The following is a 15,609-nucleotide window of genomic DNA, read 5'->3' as shown; positions in this document are numbered from 1 at the left end:
TGTAATTCAGAAGTTGTCAAATGTCTACGTGAGGATCATATGTCTCGCAGATATCACAAAGTGTTTTTTTTCTGTATATTGTTAATTTGTCTTTAGCGATGTTAATTTGTTATACCCTTATCTCTGCCCAAACACCCGTTGACGATAAATTAGAGTACTCCGTAGCCGGTGCAAAGATTTCCTTGCATTTTGAAACTATGGGCGAATTTTCATTAAACTTGGCACTTTTTTTAGAGAAATAGAATGGGTAGGCACTGACTGGATTCATTTGGCTCAGGATAGGGACCAGTGGCGGGCTCTTGTGGACACGATAATGAACCTTCGGGTTACATAAATATCTGGGATCTTCTCGAGTGGCATAAACTGTGAAATCCCCTCAGTATCGGGAAATCTCCAGACCTCGGAATTATTTTTTAGGTGCAATTAAACGATAGTAGTCGTCATCTAAAGATCAACGCGTGATATTAGGAGCCTAGGCTGAAGACGGCCATTTGACTATCACTGGCGTCGACTTACGCATTGCGGGTCACAATTATTGTGGGGAACAATACAGATTGACTCAGACATAATTTAAGTGTAAACAGATTCGTTTTAAGAAAGGCCCTCGGGTATCTAAACATACAGCATCCTCTATCGTGAACGTCTTCGCCAAGGAAATTTTTCTCATAGCGGATTTATGAAGGAGGCTTCTGCTGCCATCTACTAGGTCGTAAGAGCGTTGAAATAAGGAAACATCGATTACACCAATAAGCTTTCTGTGATGCTGCGCATTTTGTGCAAAGTTTTGTTGAATCTGTGCGTAGGAGTTGACCAAATTTCCAGAGGTACTTTCTCCATAATCAAATTCCAGAAGCCTGGCATCTTCATGCTCTCCGCCGTGGAAGCCTGAATCTTAGAAAACAATCACAGATGGTCAGGATGACGACTTGATCTTCCGGTGGGAGACCTAGGCATACGATGTGCCAACACTCGAATTGTGTGTCGAATGTACCATAAAACTAAGGAAAGCGAGAATTTTCACTCAAACAAGGACGTATATGTATGTATGTGTGTGTGTGCTATGTGATAAAATTATCATAAGACATCACGTGCATGACTTTAAAAGTGAAAGTAATTTCTTGACTGTATTTGTTTGAATGATGTGCATTGCAATGCATAAGGTCGGTTTTCAATGAGTTAGAAATTATTTGTGTCTATGTTGGTAAATTGTGTATTGTGTCGTGGTGCATGCTGGGTGTACATTCTTCGATGTTGTTTAGTGTTAACTGCGTATGTCATAGAATTAGAGTTAATTTACGTTTCATAGATCTGTCTTTGGGCTGAAACAATGGATGCAGAACATATGATAATGCAGATATTTGCAACTTATTTCACGTATAGATATAACGACTGGCCATAAACAATATTTGGGAAATAACTTTATTTGTGAAGATTTCTGAATGCTGTGTTGTTGCCCAACAACCCAGAAGACAGAAATCTTAATACTCACCGCTGTGAAAACCACAAATCATACATAACTTTATTTGTGATTGTCTTTGATGTGATGGCTTGTGTCTTGAACATATTCTAGGTGATGAATGCAGTCCAAGATATTAAAAGTGTCAATTATTTTGCTATTTTGTAATGACTTTTTTCCAGTGTTAAAATGAAAGTAGCAAATTGTTGTATGTTTTTTTCTGTTAATATTAGAAATACAAGTAATTCAGATGTTAAGACATCATACTGTGTAATAAACATGTTTCCTTTCAGGACTTGGGGAAAGTATTCCAAGCTGGATACAATTGTCTGGACTATGATGCCGTTTGACTGGAATTATTTTAAGCCATTTACTTTACTGTCCAGGAACTGTTGTGTGAGAAAGAGGTTTTAAATTTACAAACAGTTCTGCACTCCCTTGCATCAAGAGTGTCAGAAATTATAATGCAAGGAGTTGAAGAAATGTCATCGTCTGTGAAGGGAAGCTCGGTGAGTGTTCTGTGTTTGTGAGCAGAGAAAAGAATAGGATTTTCTTCTCTTGATCAAGGCTTTATGAAATGTTCGCTGAATTACAGGTGGGGAACCAATTGGGAAGAAAGTATGCATGTCGTGTAATCATATATGGGATTATAAAACTAAAATTAAGAAGGCTGTGGGTGTCAGGATGTAAACGTGGCATGTATGAGTCAGGGTGGGGATGAGTAGGAAGTATGAACATAGAAATGGATATTTGGGTTCCATGAAGAGTTGGGAACTTTGTGATTATCTTGAACTGCCGTTACCCTACAAAAAAATCTCTACCCTGTGTGGAGTGAATAATTTTTGTTCTGATCCTGAATTTGTTTTCAGTTGTTACTGGTACTTTTGGTACCCATACATTGTATAACGCCAACATTAAAACAGTTTACTTGCTTAGCTGTTGAATGATTCACATGGTGAGGTAAATTTACAAGCAAATGCTTTTTTGTTTTTATGAGAAGTGTCATTTTAATACAGATTGTTCATGTGTAAATAGTTTTTCGTGATGATGACCAAAATTTGTACAAAACAATTGTCAGATTGAAGCAGTGTGAAAAGAACTTGTGTCTCAAATTGTGTGTTGACAGAGTAAAATCATGACTGATAGGGATATCGTGGGTTTACAGAAGTCTGTAAATTTATTGAAACTTGAACCTAGTTCAGATACCAAGACATGTCATGATGGAAATCAGGTTCTTGATATAAAAGTTGAGGGAGTCGCAGATATGCAAGCGGAGGATGGTCCTGTGGTAACATCATGTCCCGTAATAAAGACTGAAGAAGAGGTAAGTCAAATGTTTATCTGCACATTGTAGTGTGATTTATGAAATATCTTCAGGTGTGTGTCTCTACGTGTTTGTCCATCAACATCGCATAATTCGCCTCTGGTGAATGTATTAATATTTTGAAGAATCTTCATCTTAACGGATGAAGAGAGACTGTGGACACGTGAGAATGGGTGATGAGCAGAATGTTTAGACCTGACTGAAATTAAGTAGCCGGATCAGTACAGTCTTCTGGTATGTAGCTTCATGCAACTTTTATAGGACTTTACTACTTCCATTGTCATGTCAATATCTGCCAGACAGAATAGAGCCAGGGTCCAGAAGACACTTATCACCATGACAGCGTCAAATTTGACAAGTTCTCAAGTGGTCTGAATAACTTGGTCTGTTCGTAAGAATTTGGAAATGACTGGCAATGAAAACGCGCCTGCACCTTCCAAACTCAGCAGATGAAGTGTCAACCCAAGCCAACACACACACATGGGGTGGAAAATTACATCTGGAAGTCATAATCTGTTCGGTCACACGCCAAGGGGCTCTCGGGCCGAAGCTCGTCCCTGTTAAATTCATGTCTAAGAAACTAATTACTAATCTTGATTATAATATGTGTATAGTTTTTTTGTAATGTTCTTTTATGGTTGTAGACATATTTCTACAAAACTGTTCCCTGTTTGATGCAGTGTGATGTGGTTGTAGACTAAACGTATCCTGTTTCTTTGACAAGAAGGCAGCCATGATTTATAAGGTTACATTGTTTTACAGAACTGCACGGATTTGCTGAAAATTGTATTTGGTTCAAATAGTAAGACATGTCATGATGGAAATCAGTTTATTGAAGTAAAATCTGAGGACCTTAGTGAGGAGGAGGCCACAAAGGAGGAGCAGGAGGAGGATCCTTTGCTAATAAAATATCCAGTAACAAATATAGAGCATGAGGTGAGTTGCATAATAGCACGTATACTTTGCTAGGCAGATTTCTTTGTCTTATAAGTCTGTCTACATGAAATATCTCTTGTTTTGGAGAATGGATTTTGAAGAATCCTTTCTGAGGTATCAGAGGAGGATTGAGCTAATAATAGTAATAATAACAGTAACAGATTCTGTTTGAAACTGGAATTGGTATTATTTACAATATGAAGTACAAAAATTAACAAAATTATCTGGATATATCAATTGAACAGCACTTTCCTGTTGAAGAATAGAAGTCTCATTATCACTTTGAAATTTATTTGTATCTTCTATCATTGACTATGCTTTTTTGATTCACAATGTTACATGGACTATCTTAACTGAATGACCTGGTATCAGCTGGCACTAAAATGCTGACAGACGACTGAAATCTTGTACCATGTTTGAGTTCAAAGTCTGAGAAGTATCCCACACACTCCTTCAACTAACACCCTTTACACTTTACGTGTGTTGATGAAGGAAATGACTCCATCCTCTTCTGTCTTCACACATTCTGCCCATTTACAATTACTGCCAGTTCTTTCCGCTTTGTTCTGGGGTAAACTGTGGGAATCTTCTCTCAGACATATTTGCACTTTAACCAGTATGTCTCAAATCCATAGTTCTTCCATTTACCTTAATAATCTTTTCTTTTTTAGCAGAGTATTGAGGAAGAATCTTGCACTGAAAATGGTGCGTGGCAGTATTACTGTGGTTTGTGTAAAAAGACGTACAATGAGACGATTTGCCTAAAGACACATCCACCAATACATCAGGAAAAGCAGTTATATCCCTGTGACGTGTGTGAAAAATCATTCAGTCAGAGAGGTCATCTGAAGGCGCATCAACGGATACATAGCGGGGAGCGCCCGTATTCTTGTGATGTGTGCAGTAAATCGTTTCGTCAGAAGGGCGATCTGAAGAAGCATCAGCGTATTCACAGTGGAGAGCGCCCGTATATCTGTGATGTGTGTAATATTTCTTTCACCCAATGGAACGTTCTAAAAAAGCATCAACGCACACACAGCGGAGAGCGGCCATATTCCTGTGAACTGTGTAATAAGTCATTCAGTGACAGCAACGTTCTAAAAATACACCGGCGCGTTCACAGTGGAGAACGGCCTTATTCCTGTGATGTATGCAGTAAGTCGTTCAGTCAGAGGAGTGATCTGAAGAAACATCAGCGCATACATAGTGGGGAGCGGCCATTTTCATGTGGTGTCTGCAGTAAATCATTTAGGCGGAGAGATGACTTAAAGAAACACCAACGAATACACACTGGAGAGCGACCATATCTGTGTAATGTTTGTAATAATACTTTTGGTGAGAAGAGTGTTCTGAAAAAGCATCAGCGGTTGCATAGTGGAGAGCGGCCATATTTTTGTGACGTGTGTAGCCATTCTTTCAATCAGAAGAGTGATCTGACAGTACATCAACGCATACACAGTGGGGAGCGGCCATTTTCATGTGGTGTGTGTAGTAAATCATTCAGGGAGAGCAGAGTTCTGAAGATCCATCAACTTGTACACAGTGGAGATCGGCCATTTTCTTGTGATTCGTGTAATAAATCATTCTGCCAGAGGAGTGATCTGAAGAAACATGAACTCACGCACAATAGAGAGCAACAATGAATTTTCTCGCATCAACACCCTTTGCTTGAGAGCGTATTAGTTCTCATGATTTACGTAATAAGTTACTCTCAGGGGAGTGATCTCAAGAATCATTGAAAATATCGCACGGGCAGCGCCGACTTCTAACAAGAGTCGAGTTCTTTCCAGCGTCGAGACGACCTAGACTCAAGTCAGCGAGGAAATAAAGGTGTTCGGTCGACTTGGTTTTACACAAGTTTGGTGAAGCCGACTTTCGAGTAGTTTCTAAATATTGTTACAAAATAATAGTTTTGCAAAGCTTTCTTCATCTCGGTACTCTGCCGCTGTGTATAGGAACTTTGGCTTGTTTACAGTGTGTCCCATCACTAGTGGCCCAAGAGGGATGATTTGGATATCAAGTGGAAACATCCTGCTCTCCCTTACTGAAGATAACTTGTTTGTAGCTTATGTTGAAATAGCAAATACAAAATAATTGCAATTGCAGCTTGGTTCTTAAAGATATAGGAGAATATACCCTTTTAATATGTATTTATATATTAATGTAGTCTCTATAATCAAGCCATATACAACAGTGTGGTATGTATGTCTTTCTGTGAAATGGGTTATAATAAGTTATTCACAGGCCAAAATCATCTAAAGAGGCGTCGGTTCATGCTCAGTTGTGAGTGTTTATGTTTCTGTGATGTGTTGGGCATCATTCAGTGATCATTGTCATTAGTAAAGGGTGGTTATTTGTTTTCCTGTGATGTCTGTAAAAATCAATGAGTAATTAATGCCATTTTCGTTTTAGAACATTTTCATTATATTGTAATTTGTTCCAGTAGCGTAGTTTAAATGCATCAGTGCGCTAGATCATGTCATAAGGGAAATGTATTTTGCAAATTTTAACTGTGCTTGTGCTGATCTGGAAGGGCAGAAATTCTAATAGTTCCTGAAGACTATAATAATATCCTGTGCCCTTATAGAATTTGGAAAGTTTTTAGACACAGGTTGTGAAGTGGATTGAGCTGGCTGAGGATAGGGTAGCAACTTGATCAGATGTACCCTGTTAAGTGGAGACAGCTGGTAACAGATATTGTGACGGTGAAGCAAATGTTGGACGGAACCACTGCCGATAAGTCATTATTCACATTTATAATTTTCATGTTCAAATTGAATGAGTATTGAATTAATAACGTGTTTCTGTGGGTACAACTTGCAGCAGGACATCATAGTGTACATAAATTTGTCTAGTATGTAATTATTTGTGTAATAATTTTCATGCAATTTGACATTATGTCAGGAATGATTACTGTAAAAACATATTTTCTACAATTTTGCACATCTTTCTCTAACCACCTAATATTTCATCCCCCTCATGTCCAGATTGTCTCCTCAGCACACTTTTCTCACACACCCTCTGTCCATGTTTTAATCTTAGTGTGAGAGACCAAATTTCACACCGATGGAAGATTACAGGCAAAAATTTGGTTTTGTGTCTTCATCCTAGTAGTTTTAGACAGCAGTGGAAAAGAGAAAGGTGTATGAACTAAATGGTAGGAAGCATTAGTGGAATTTAATATGTTCCTTTATTTCTCATGAATCAAATGATTTTACTGTCGCTTCAAAATTTCTGGACATCACCAAATTTCGAAGGATTCGTTTGCAATTTATATGTTGGTATCCATGTTACTCACGCCTGATTAACATATTGCTAGTAGATGGCACTTGAATTCAGTTTTATGTAGCCGTGAGGTGTTTTTTTTTAATGCAATACAATTATTATATAACTTCTCTTGCTACCGACAGGTGGCAGAGTATGTTTTGTCGGTGTTTGTACGGCATTTGTTCGGAAGTTTTCTGAATATTTTCATAGATGACAGTACTATTCATTTTTGTCGGTGTATGTCCTGATGCGTCGCCACTTGTGTTGAAGATGTGTACTTGCAAGCTGAAAAATGTAGGTTCGTTTCATTTGTAGAATTAGTGTAATTTGTCAGTTTTAATGATGTTATCAGTGTCTAGTGTTACAATTTAATGTGTGAATAAACTTGTGAAGGATTCGATTTCTCATTGCCGCCGGAGTGAAATGTAAGTAGCATGTCAAATAGTAAACAGTAGATTCCTGTGTTTCCAGGTTTGTGTGTATTATAAACTTATTAAAATGATAAGTTGTTTATGTATTTTGTTGAAGTATTTGATCAAGTGTGGAAGATCGATATTGTATTTCATTGTAACAACTATGTCGTATACAGAAAAATGCTTCATGTAACTGAGGGATAAAATCGATATAAATATAAGCTCCTTTAGCTGTCGCCATGGGGTGTAACCTCAATATTCAGGAATTATTACTCGTGGGCATGACTGATGCAGCGTAAGGCATTGGCATAACAAGAATTGGAGATTAATTTAACGGAGCTTATTTCCAGATTTATGGGTATTTTCTGAAACTGTTTATCTGTACGTACATATTAGTCTGAACAGTGTATCTGTTCGATCCAGCATTTGTTAAACAGGCAAGCGCAGAGGACCAAGGTTCGTTTGTCGGTGTATTTAAAACCGTTAATTTCGCGTGTTCATCCGTCTGGACGTGAGAGCTCCCAGACTACCGGACCGATTTCGATCAAACTCTTTGTAGTAGACGTATGAAATCGGTGGAGATAATTTTATGTGTTCGTCACGTAGCGAAAGTGAATGTCGTGGGCTGCCCCGTCCATGTCTCCTTTTGTATCTAGGAGGTAGGGACCTGCTTGACTATGGTCATTGTTGCACACAATCGGGAACCGTGGTTCAATTGTTGGAATGACATCATACCTCATTAATGCATGGAACGCTTTGTTGTGCATCAGTGACCTCGGATCACGTTAACGCAACAGTATATTTACCATTTATCCCGTAAAAGCACTTTTCATTGTCGACTCGTAAGTTTCTCATACATGTCGATATTTCTGTTTTGGTCAAGGCGCCTTAGATCTCATTTCTGCCCGTTCTATTTATCCTGTGCCCTTGTTGTTTTGTGCTCTGCGTTATTTTTATAATCTGACGAGATACGACTCCTGCGTGTGGTGTCAATTGTTAGCGCTGTTGGCTGTTTTGCTTCAGAACTGCACCATATTGTCTTTGGCATTTGTTTTATGTAGGGAATTCATCAGAATGTTTATTTACTGTAAATCTTTTCGTCCTATGTCTGTGACGAGTGTTGCATAGAAACGCCTTAACTGTGCAAACAAAGCGTTGTTAAGGCGGTTCATATATACAAGCTAATGTTAATGACCACTTTTCTGGTCATCAAAGTAAATGCTACTTATTTTTCACGTCAATATAGACCACAATATATTATATTAACCAAATATTTCTTCTTTACATGTGTAATAAAGAAACCGAGGTCAGCTATAATTCTCTGATGATTCATGTTGAGGCTTCGGTGTGGCTATTAAGGGCCCCTAATTCATTTGATTCGAAACCCGATGCTTACCCTTGGTTATTAAGAGTTCCTGGCCACAAACTGCGGTTAGATGTCCGTCTATTCTCATGATTCATTACGAAACTGCTGAACGGATTTATATTAAATGTGGTATTAGAAATGCACAGTAAAATTGTAGGCCTCGTTGAGATCAGTTTTTATTTTAAAACAAAATTCATTCCACCGTCACGTAAAACTACTCTTATCCAATGGGTACCGGGGCCCTTTCCCCGGGGGGGGGGGGGGGGGGGGGTTAAGCGCGGCCGAGGCTTGACGCTGACCACACTCCTCTCCCCCCCCCCCAAGCGCCTACATGGAGCGTAGTGGGACAGCTTTACTTTTACTCTTTACTTAGGAAAAATAATTTCTCAGGTTTATTCGGTTTTTAGCCGCTTTGCATTGTAGGTTGTTCTTCAAATGTAAAATTTTTTCAGATCGTGAGGAAGAAGAACTCGCACACTTGCCTCTAACTACGTATTTCCTATTTTTTATTAATTAAGTACGTGTTATTATTATTATTATTATTATTATTTATTGATTTTAATTTATTTACGTGTTTGCCTGTTGTTGGCTGCTTGCGTTCTAACCGCTAGACCACCGTGGCGTAACAAAACCATAAGGCACGGTTCACATTACGCGGTTTGCGCCGCGCGGTTGAATGTGAACACTTAAAGAGCCATCTGTGGTAAAAACCGCGTAATGTGAACCGAGCCTCTAAGTCACAAGAAAACAACACACATCACACAAAATAAGAACACAAGTATTTAAATACAACAGATAACGTAAAGTAGATAATTTGTGAAATGGGATGTCCTGTAAGAACTAACTTTCTGCATTTGAGTAAAATACATGAAACACCGTGCTGAAGGAACTCTTAAAGAATTGAGCTGTCTTTTGTGGGTGTGACGCCATGTCAACTTGTACGTACGAGACAATTCCTTCGTCTTTACCAAGAAGGCGAACATCGACGTATTCATCGCCGTGCGATCCTTGGTCTTCTCAGTCCATGCCCCCGCTTCCTGTCCGCCATTTTGTGACGTCTTATCGTCCGCCATTTGCGATGCATTAACTCCGCCAAAAACATGCAGAGGGCGATGCAGTGCCCCAGAACCAGGAGATAGAAGGCGCTCTGAAGATACGTCAGCGTGAACACTGCGTAGTCGTCCACTGCTGGTTGCGTTCGGATGGATCCGCCTTTGATCGTGGCTGTTGTGAGCATTTCCTTCCAGAAGTGCGTTACTAACCCAGATTCTTTTGCTACGCTTAGAAGGCGGTTGAAAGTCCCCAGAAATTCGCTGCCTCTCGGAAGAATAAATACTTGGAAATTTGTCCAGAGTTTGGCTTCATCCAACATGTAGAGTTTTCCGACGCCGGTGCTGTCCAGGGTTTTGTACGTGTTCAGATACTCGGCGGTGATGCTGGCCAAAATGGTTGCGTAATTTCCTTGGTCAGCTACTCTCAGCGCGCACTCTTCGACTTTAACGCACGTTTCCGTGTGGTTCATCATCACATCTCTTTGGTTTCCCGGGAGGTCGTACAAAAAGGACTGGAATGTTTTATGCAGGCCGTAACGGATTCCGGAACTAAGTATGTCCTCCACATTTGCGATCTGTTTCTCCAACCCAGGATCCACCAGAAAGCTGGACACGAACGTTTGAAACACTGTGCTCACTGCGAGACTGTATATGACCCACGCGATGAAGAAGAACCTGTGTGACACAAGCGAAACACTTCTGTTATCCAGTTTAAAGGAGTAGGTTGATGTTTTGAACACGTGTGAACTGATTAAGGCCGAGGAAATTATCGAGTAGGGAGTAAGTTTTCGAACGAAAAATTGTGGATAAATCGTTCTTATTTTTAAAAATAATACGGAAAATCAGATAATGAAATTGGCGAGACATCTTCTTTGGCAAAATTTGTGTGTATACCGAATTCTACTTCTGCTTATCGTGAAAAGGAATTCAATCAAAAGAACAGTAGATAATTTATGAAATCGGTAATTTTGACGTGATGTTGACAGTTGATAGACACGTATGTGAATGACGTGCTTTAAATTTAAAACTCAGACGCGCATTTGTCATAATTAGAGAGAAACTTATTGGATCTGCATAAATTCAAACTGATATGAAGGTGCATTTGACTTATATGTAAGCAGACGATATGTTTGTAATTGTGTCACAAACACTGTTTTTCATGTTCTTACTGCGACCAATTTAGTGAGAGACGTTAACAACTCGGACGTATTCAATGTCTGCATCATATTTTATAATCTCATTTCCCTACGCGTTGAAGTATGAGAATAATCTCCGTGAACTCTGAACCCGCTGATAATTACACTGATTACTACTTAAGAAGCGGTGAATCAACTACCTCATTGGTCCGGTGCGTGGTTGCCTAGCAACGGCAACTCCCATCATGGCCGCCCAGGCACTGGACAGGCAGTCGGACAGAGTTGTGTACTCGGACCGTTCTTCTTCATAATTCGCCTGGTATTTGGACAGGCAAATCATGGTCACAGAAGCCACGATCATGACGGCCATCAGGAGTAACCACATCGGCAGACGGAACACTCTGGTAATGCTGCTCCAACGAGGACGGACTTTAGCTCGTGGTACGACCCAGACGGCCTCCAGGACGTCGTAGGAAACTGTCAGGTCCAGGTCTCTTATAAACGAGAAGGCGTACGACGTTCCGCACATTCCGATGTCAGCCCTTCGGAAGATGAGGTCACCCACTATTCCTCTCCAGGAGTAGTTACGTTCGTCGAAATCGGACCAGTCTCCAGGTGGTGGCGGCAGGAACCTCACAGACGCGTTCAGACTCTTTGCCATGAAATTAATGAGGCGTATGTCCAATCCCTCGGTGTATCTGACGCCATTTTCGTCTGTACCCTCGTCCTTGTTGCTACCTATCATCACGTGGGGGTCTAGTGGGAAGGTAGAAACAGTTATGGGGCAACCGCCCAAGTCGTTTGGAAATTCCGCGGAGAATAGAGAGGCATTTCGCAGTAAATATTCTCTTTTGGCGATACATTTGTCTACCAGAACTGCTTCACGCAGTTTTCCACATTCGCCCGACGGTTTCTGATACGGAAACCACGAGTACAGTTCGAACGCGTCCTGTTCGCTGCTCGACGGAGTCAGCACCACGACATTCAGGATCTTCCACTGTCTCAGTTCCTCCAGGATCATCGGCAACTCGCCCGTTCTCTCCAAAACCACGAGGAATCGACCTCGGGCGTTCCACGCGTTGTAATAAGACTTAAGCCGTTCCAGTTGTTGATTTAGTTCGCCTGTTGCCCACAAGATGTAGCTGTCTTGTTTGTCGTAAACCTTGCACGGGTTGGGGGGTATTTCCGTACCCCAGTCCCAATCAGCGAGATCTAGAGAGGGTCCTGATATTATATTAGGTAAACGTTTACACATTTCATGGTCATGACCTGAAACGACAATAGTTTTTCTGAGGCTGCTATGAAGTTGTTTTAAAAATAGATTTAGGACGTTTGTGTCCTGTGTTCTGAGTGTGTCCTCAAAGACTGTAGAATTCGAATCGGAATCTGTCAGCTGTACCTCAGTCGGCAGAGAAACAACCGTTGTTCCTTGTGGATTAAAAAAATTTTCAGCGATGGTGTTGATGCAGGTTGCTAGGTGACTCTGCTGTCGCGTGTGTGCGTGAAAGCAGGTGGCCGTCAGAAGCCATGATATGGCTCGCCATGTTTCCTGTGTGGGGGATGAAATTTAATATGGTTAAGTTAATAACAAATATGTTTTAAGAATATCGTACGTAATTTTCAGTCCACTTTCGTAACCTCTTAAAACAGCTGACGACAACCGGCGACCCGCGAGTGACCGACATATAATTCCTTGCGGAGACGAGTCTGACTAACGTAAGACTAAACTAACTTAGCTAATCACTTATCTTCCGAATCAGTCGGTGCAGAAGCGCGTTTCGTGTTAACCATCGTCTGTTTCTTACCATTTCTCTTAAGTATGTCCTTTCCCTTTCGGAGTCCTGATTCGTGTTTTTGAAATTGGTGCTCGCCGTTGTGATCTCTGGTGTAGACTTATTCGGTTTAATTTTCACGGTGCATTTCCGTTCTGTTTATGTGAGTTTGCTGTCGTCATGCACACGGAACAGAAGTGCCAGGGTTTTTCGTCTCGTAGTTTTGAATTATGACGTCAGAGCACATTTTTTTGAACTTTGCATTTCATTGAATTCTTTGCAAAAAAAAAAGCTTGAAGTGAACGCATAATCAGTCTGAATGTCCGAAACTGATGAAAAAAGTTTTGATCACATTTGTACGCTGTACATAAAATATTGTCCGCTTTTGAACATTTTCCGATGTAGTGTGAGGTTACCCTAACAAAAGTAAATTTCTGTACGTAATAAAGTGGTCCTACATAATCAGTCAAATTTTCTAAGTACGCGTATGTAGAATAAGTCTTCCCTCTTCTGAGTGGAGTTTCCTGGTCTGATTATAACGTTTTAAAATGTTTAGTGTTCAGTAATGGGGGTGAAATATGGAAGGAAGCGGTTTTGATGTAGTGTAAGGCAGTGGTATTCACCCTGGGGTACGCGTACCCCCGGGGGTACGCTAAGACATCTTAGGGGGTACGTGAAATTTAAAAAAAAATATATTATTTTATGATAAACACTGAATAATGATTAATGTAATTTATTTAATTTATTTTGGATGTGGATTATATACTACGTATAACTTGAATTATACACCAACAACTTTGGGGGTACAAAATTGAAGAGAAATTATATTTGGGGGTACGCGAAGACATCTTAAGGGGTACGTGAAATTTTTAAAAAAATATATTATTTTATGATAAACACTGAATAATGATTAATGTAATTTATTTAATTTATTTTGGATGTGGATTATATACTATGTATAACTTGAATTATACACCAACAACTTTGGGGGTACAAAGTTGAAGAGAAATTATATCTGGGTGTACGCGAACAAAAAAGGTTGAATACCACTGGTGTAAGGTATTATCAGTGCATTTACCGAGAGGGACTGAGGAAATCAACGTGGCCCAGATTCGAACCCCGGACCCCTGTCGAATGAGAATCAGCTGTGCTAACCACTTATCCTCACCGCCTGGTTATGACTTTTAAGAACACAGTGAAAAATAAATTATCCTAATTTCAATTAATCTTAGAATTTTGAATATAAAGTAAGCAAACTAACAAACTATTAAACACTGCAAAAAAGTTTTTTACATAACTGACCAGCCTATTGTGAGCCATGTGTATCAGCCCTGAAGATGGATGCGATATGCTCCTTGGAAACACTTGTAGTGAGAGCTGCGAGACTGAATTGCTTCACAACCCAGCAGATCAGAGTCGACAGGACCTCAGGTCTCTTGACGTCGTCGACTGTGGACTCTCGCTTCAACCTGTACCTTGAACGCCGTCGAGCGTCGATCCGAAATGCCTGCGAAGTGGAACCGCTGTGGAGGTTTGGGTCTGTCCACGTCGTCTTCCATTAGCGCGGCTGTAAATATTACGAGACCAATTAATTACGAGAGTAAATGTCACGAGAACAATTATTCAAAGGCTTTTCCTTCATAAGCGCACAGAAAGCTAATTCATTCCTTCACGATATAGAATCATCATTTATCAGCTGATAGTCGCTTAATGGTGCATACAGATGACGTCATGCGAGGCTGAACCCTGAGAAAATTTTTGTCAAAATTCCCACCGGATTATCATCTCTGTCAGCTGCGCCTAATTATTCGCATCAAGATGTTTGTATGCATTTCTTGGTTCTGGTCTCCGTTGCTGATAATTAGTGAAATCATTTGCTCGTTTTAGCTGATGAAGTTTTTGAAGGACGTGTTCTGAACACTTCGGGGCTTCTGTCCTGAAGATGGAGGCAGATGTTTTCTTCCCGAATCATTTGTAGTCGTGCAAGATTACGCGATGTCATAACCCACAAGACCGCTTTCGAAACCTGCCCTTCGGTGACCAAATGAAATTTTAAACGCTTTGAAAATTCAAGATCCCGCATTCCAGAGTGCGTTCGGCTGTGTCTGATTCCTCCATCTTTTGTTCTCTGTGAACCCCGGAGTATACCGCATGTGCGCCCAGGCTTTGTGGGGAGGACTGCGAAGTTAAAAGTTACTAACAGAGGGGAGCTTGATGGTGGTTGGGGCCAGGAGGCGAGAGGGTTGTTCGCGGAACTGCGTTCCTTCTTCTCATTTCCGTGGGGCTGGCCTGCTAAAAGCAGCCGGATGCATCATCGTGTTAGCCTCCAACCCCTCGTTTATAATTGCCACGTGCCAGCTGCTCAGCAGACACCGCGTTCTTCCTCAGTTACCAACATTCCAGAGCGAGGAGAAACTTCGTAGGCCGTGACTAGTTGCGGACCGCGGTTTGTCAAACACGGGACACTCTCCACTCTGCGGTCAAAATCTCTCCTACTTCGTACCTTCATTTTGCACGTCTCACAAATTTGACTTTGTCTTACTTTGGATATTAAACCACGTGACGTTTGAGGACTCTGTGTTTAAAGTAGGGCTGGTGGTGGACCCAGTTCAGAAGTTCGCATGGCCGTCGTGTAGCAAATTTAGTGGAAATCCGTCTGCTCGTCGAACGTTATTAGAGGGGCGCAGTACCCAGAACGTGTCAGGGTCCCGCTTGCCGAGCAGATTATTTGCACTGGTTCTCGTGAGACGACGTTTCGAAAGCGGCGGAATCGGAAGTTAGGGGTTTACAAAATGCTTCAGACCCATAGTCTGCGTCACGCTGAGGCCTCCTCGCCACTAAATTGGCAGTCGATGATGAGGAACCTGTTGGCCGAGTGACCTCGCTT

The 15,609-nt window shown here is 40.8% G+C and overlaps 3 protein-coding genes across 12 annotated transcripts in view; 2 read left to right on the top strand and 1 right to left on the bottom strand.

Moving 5' to 3' along the window:
- The first annotated feature begins 178 nt into the window (after positions 1-178).
- On the top strand, positions 179-6,652 carry LOC110834612 (uncharacterized). Of its 8 annotated transcripts, none has more exons than XM_022073980.2 (5): positions 179-1,039; positions 1,750-1,965; positions 2,583-2,780; positions 3,543-3,716; positions 4,388-6,652. In XM_022073980.2, exons 2-5 carry the CDS (start codon positions 1,921-1,923, stop codon positions 5,357-5,359), a joined length of 1,389 nt encoding a protein of 462 aa, XP_021929672.1. In that variant the 5' UTR covers positions 179-1,039; positions 1,750-1,920; the 3' UTR covers positions 5,360-6,652. The 8 variants fall into 8 exon arrangements, with proteins under 8 accessions (XP_021929672.1, XP_021929676.1, XP_021929675.1 ...); XM_022073984.2 differs by lacking the exon at positions 179-1,039 and adding an exon at positions 1,142-1,160; XM_022073983.2 differs by lacking the exon at positions 179-1,039 and adding an exon at positions 1,190-1,269.
- A 105-nt stretch (positions 6,653-6,757) lies between these two features.
- Positions 6,758-15,609, top strand: part of Mgat2 (alpha-1,6-mannosyl-glycoprotein 2-beta-N-acetylglucosaminyltransferase) — an 88,347-nt gene continuing 79,495 nt past the window's right edge. For 2 of the 3 annotated variants that reach the window (XM_087350915.1, XM_087350918.1), the window contains exon 1: positions 6,758-7,408. The gene's annotated coding sequence lies outside the window, so the exon portion shown is untranslated. The remainder of the gene's footprint in view (positions 7,409-15,609) is intronic. The other variant, XM_087350917.1, reaches the window with a different exon arrangement.
- On the bottom strand, positions 9,175-12,493 carry LOC110834609 (glutamate receptor 1). The gene is made up of 2 exons (XM_087351001.1): positions 11,151-12,493; positions 9,175-10,489 (listed from the first exon to the last, which is right to left on the bottom strand). Exons 1-2 carry the CDS (start codon positions 12,203-12,205, stop codon positions 9,754-9,756), a joined length of 1,791 nt encoding a protein of 596 aa, XP_087207127.1. The 5' UTR covers positions 12,206-12,493; the 3' UTR covers positions 9,175-9,753.

Source organism: Zootermopsis nevadensis, unplaced genomic scaffold (assembly GCF_977971745.1).
Source record: "Zootermopsis nevadensis isolate Lab colony 2312 unplaced genomic scaffold, Znev_1.0 Znev_ptg000017l, whole genome shotgun sequence".
NCBI classification, from domain to species: domain Eukaryota; kingdom Metazoa; phylum Arthropoda; class Insecta; order Blattodea; family Termopsidae; genus Zootermopsis; species Zootermopsis nevadensis.
The sequence above is the reverse complement of the archived record's forward strand: the minus strand, read 5'-3'. Positions and strand labels throughout refer to the sequence as shown.

Excerpts from the sequence above, each read along its gene's own strand:
- LOC110834612 (XM_022073980.2), top strand. The coding sequence starts at position 1,921 with ATGCAAGGAGTTGAAGAAATGTCATCGTCTGTGAAGGGAAGCTCG. Across the intron at positions 1,966-2,582 it reads CGTCTGTGAAGGGAAGCTCG|AGTAAAATCATGACTGATAG; the intron begins GTGAGTGTTCTG and ends GTGTGTTGACAG. Across the intron at positions 3,717-4,387 it reads TAACAAATATAGAGCATGAG|CAGAGTATTGAGGAAGAATC; the intron begins GTGAGTTGCATA and ends TTTCTTTTTTAG.
- LOC110834609 (XM_087351001.1), bottom strand. The coding sequence starts at position 12,205 with ATGTGTAAACGTTTACCTAATATAATATCAGGACCCTCTCTAGATCTC. Across the intron at positions 10,490-11,150 it reads CCACGCACCGGACCAATGAG|GTTCTTCTTCATCGCGTGGG; the intron begins GTAGTTGATTCA and ends TGTGTCACACAG.